Source organism: Paramormyrops kingsleyae, chromosome 20 (genome assembly GCF_048594095.1).
Source record: "Paramormyrops kingsleyae isolate MSU_618 chromosome 20, PKINGS_0.4, whole genome shotgun sequence".
NCBI lineage: Eukaryota > Metazoa > Chordata > Actinopteri > Osteoglossiformes > Mormyridae > Paramormyrops > Paramormyrops kingsleyae.
In genome coordinates, this window is record NC_132816.1 from 8,366,849 (window position 1) to 8,371,174 (window position 4,326).

At 36.0% G+C, this 4,326-nt stretch overlaps 1 protein-coding gene across 1 annotated transcript; it reads right to left on the reverse strand.

The window, feature by feature from the left end:
- psmb3 (proteasome 20S subunit beta 3) lies at window positions 1-3,615 on the reverse strand. The gene is made up of 6 exons (XM_023825078.2): window positions 3,465-3,615; window positions 2,638-2,822; window positions 2,382-2,489; window positions 903-1,080; window positions 532-626; window positions 1-183 (listed from the first exon to the last, which is right to left on the reverse strand). Exons 1-6 carry the CDS (start codon window positions 3,465-3,467, stop codon window positions 135-137), a joined length of 618 nt encoding a protein of 205 aa, XP_023680846.1. The 5' UTR covers window positions 3,468-3,615; the 3' UTR covers window positions 1-134.
- Window positions 3,616-4,326: the final 711 nt, after the last annotated feature.

The following is a 4,326-nucleotide window of genomic DNA, read 5'->3' on the forward strand; positions in this document are numbered from 1 at the left end:
CAAATTTACAAGCGTTTATTTTACCTTATTCCATAGCATGTAAGAACACCAGAAAACAGTTTTTTTATATATATTTAAAAAAAACAAAAAAAAAAAAAAACTTGGGAGAACAAATGAATAGAACAACATATGCTCTAATCCATTCTGGCCTTCAGAGTCCGAGTTGTGATTTTGTCTTTCTCGCTGTAAATAAAAAAAAAGAATCAAGTTCTAGTAAACAGTAAATCAGAATACACACTTGAAAATTACACATTCTCCTGAGATCCAGCAATTAACAAAGTCCTCTACAGAGGACAATTTTTTTTTGCACATCCCTCATATTGTATATGACACTGCATTAAATCCTGTTGTTCTTTCGCGGGGATGTGACCATGCCAGCTTCCTCTTCTGTCAAGTCAAAATTCTGAATAATTATATTGATTATTTTCCTCCTGGATCTCAGGAGGATATGAAAGATACAAATGAAGGAACAAAGGAACTGGAGGAGCTTTTTATTTCTCCGAAAGATGTGAAAAATGAAACTGTACTTACATGACATGCACAACAACCCCCATACCAGAAACTGCATCCCTGTCTACAGCATTCAGCATGGCTTGTGAAATGGTCTCAAACAAGTCTTCCGCCCCCTGCAAGAATTCAAAACAATGTACAGATTCAGTTCACATTTTATGTGGCACCAACCCAGCTTCTCCAAAGTACTAAGAAAAGTAGATTTTGTAGTCAAATAAAGACTAAAAGTGACTTTTTTTATTAATAAAGTCAGTGGCAAAGGAATGTGGGAATCAAAAACAGAAAAAAACTAGTTGAAAATTGAATAATAGGTAACTTTTAGGCCATAGCACAGGCAAAAAGCATACGTGACAATTTTTTTTGTTTTTTTAAAAAAAAAATGAAATCCTCACCATGTCTGGCTCCCACAGAGATTCGCACATGCCGTACATCTGCTCTGAGCAGGTCCCGCTAACTACAAAATCTTCTGTTACCATAGGACAGCCAATCAGGTCCAGGGAACAGATGAATGGCTCAAAGGTCTTGGGATCCAAACCAGCAATTACGGGCTCTACATAGTACGGGCCAAATCTGAGTTGGGGGGAACAAGGCTCAGGTTAAAACTGAACTGTTATGGACTCATAACAGGGATTAACATTACGACTTTGAGATAAGCAAGACTGGATTTCACCTTCCTGAAGAAAATATTTTCTCTCTTTTTTTTTGTTTTATTATATGGTTCTCAACCAAAACTAACCACCAGTGGGTACATTAATATAGAATCACAGTGAGGTACTACAAGCAGAAGTATTCTACTACAGATGTTGTCCAAAGTATATAAAATAGTTGTTTTGTGGAAAATGCATTTTCAGATATTAAAATACACCACTAATATAAAGGGCTAAAAAAAAGTAGAGCTAACTGAGCTAACCCAGATCACTACAGCTGAGTCAGGAATGGAGTAAGCTTTACATCTGTATAGACACCGTGGACCACAATTTTTTTTATGAAGCCGTTTAATGAAGAAGTTACTTTAAAATACACATTGTCAAAATTCTACTGCCTGCTTGGATCCTTACTAATCTAAATGACCCACATAAAAAAAAACAAGACACAATGATGGCGGCTCTATCCCCCTTTACTGACCAGACATCCTATCATTTACCTGTCTTCTTCATTTTAATAGGCTACATTAGATTCGTCTTAGTGATTTTGTCTGAACCACATGACCCTGTATTAGATGTTCAGTTAACCTCCCAAGACCCTACGTCGTCATATAAGGACATCATTTTTGTTTAAAACTATTAATTGTTCAAAAAAAATAATGTTTGGTTTTTATGATTATGAGGTCCTACTAATCCCAAATAGCTAAAGGAAATAAAACATGCACACCAAACAAAAGCCCGGGACTCAGGAGGTTAAGGAAGATGGATGGAAATTAGAACGGTCACCATAGCCACTCTAATGCTTAGCCACACAGTAGGCGAACCTTGTGATCCTATTTGCATACAGCATGTATTCAGCTGCATCCATGTGATTGACCGTTTGGAAACAAAAATCTGTTATATAAAATACTTTTTTTTGTTTTTAAATCACACACTTATTTTGCACACTAAATGTATAACTCAGTTGCAAAGTTCTTAATCTAGTACAGTGGTTTTTGCATATTTGTACATATACTTATGTAATTTGTAATTCTGTGTTATGTTTACATTTTAGCCTACATTGTGTCTGTGTGTTTCTGTCATTTACGTGAATTACTACTGCAACACAAATTTCCCCTTGGGAATAAAGAAAGCACTCCAAATCTGAATATATGAATAAACATAACTGCTTTTTGGTTCTGACCGACGCAAAGTTTACAGAGTTGTTACGAAAGTAGTGAGACAGACCTCCTTTCATAGAGTAAATTGGACACCATGCTCATGAAGGTTTTGGGCTTGATGTGACGACCTTCCTTCAGCTCATACAAGTTTAGGCGAAACTTAAGGCGCTGGGACCTAGAGAGGGTGAAAGATTTAGAATTGGTTACATCTGGATGTAAACAGACTATGCTTTTTAATTAGAAAAATTAAATTAATTTATCGTGGATTTAATACCACATTTAATGAAAACCAACCCAGCATCAAAAAAAGTGAGAAAACTTACACAGTTTGCACATCAGTGGCCAATCCTGCTAGGCCAATGTATAGCCTATCACCCATAGAAAACATCTTCTGAAAGTCTGTGGTGACCATCTGAGCCTGAACCCCAAAGCGCCGGTCAGCGGCAATGGCCACACAATCTTTGCCCCGCATCGCCATGACAGCACCCCCATTATATGACATAATAGACTGCAGGAAAAAAGCATAAAAGTAAGAGAAATAAAAAAAGTTACCCTAAATAAAGATACCCTATTTAAAATTATTTAGATAAAAGCTAGCCACTATACACATACATCAAATAAAACATAAGCAGAACTACATTTATTCAAACAACCAGTCACTGCCATCACAAAAAAGTAATCGGAGGTTTTAGTTTCGGTTTTCTTGAATGCGCCAGTACTTTAATTGAACCTCACCCAGCTAGAAATAGGTTTAAGTTACTCTTTGTTATAACTCGAATGTAATATTCAGTAATTAGAAAGTTCATTTTATCGCTGGTATTAGAATATCAGTAAACATCACCGATATATCCTTAGCCATCACCTTACGGGTTGGATTCACATAGTTCACAAAAATATTGTGAGTTAGCTATCTAGCTTGATTTAAGACTACTCCAACTCCGTATATATGTACAGGTATTAACCGACTGCTACTAAGACAAATATTTTCAACAAAACATATACAGTTTAGCCAGTAATTAAGCGGTTCCATATAATACTGCAGAAACGTTTCTGGAAGCAGAATGCGTTATTTTGCACGGTCGAAAAAGTGGCTCCCTAACATCTGTAGTTTATTCATGACTCTGCAGTTATAATAAATCTAGCTACTTACCATTTTGCAAAAAATGTGGATTTTCTATGCCCTTGAAGGAAGAAGAAATGAAAATTATACTTGCAAAATTTTGAAAACAATCCACAATGACTTCACAAAATCTTGGATGAGATGATTCTAGTATTTTAACACGGAAGCGAATGACTAAATGCTGGAATTGAACGATTCATTGGGTACATGCTACCGTATGTCTATTATTATTGGCCAGAGTAGGAAAATGGTCACAATGTAGGCGGTGCTTAATCAAGCTTGACTGCAGTGTGCCACCGGAAATTTCGTTATTTTCAATCGACGCATTTTAGCGGAAATTATGCGACGGTAGGTGCTGCTAATCTATTTTCACGATGGAAGGTTTTGCGATGCGCTGGAATATATTACGGCCCATTGTCGTATGTCCCAAAAAGGAAGCATACTCATAAAAGTTAAAATAACTTTATCCCGAATAGAATAGAATTATTTTATTGTCACATTTTCTTGCACAACGAAATTTGCAGAACACTTTGCGCTACTTAAGGTTTTACAAACATTTAAAACTAAAAGGCTCCTGTGCTTGGCTAAATAGTCAATTTAGCAGTCAAATTGAGCCCGGGCTCAATTTGTGCTGCATTGTGTCTCATTATACCATATTATGTTACTTGTAGTTTTATAAATAGCATACCTTACCATGAGTAACATTGTTTCATTGTCCAAGAAGCTCTGTTTTATATGGTGCTATTACTTTGCTGCTAAATTTATATTTTGACAGACGGGCTCGTCTTGTCATATTTATTAGCTTATGCTTTCGATCTATAAGTAATTCATCACTTTTGATCTAAGCGAAGTAATCTTCTTCTGTATCCTATGAGGTTCATTCAAGTTTGCT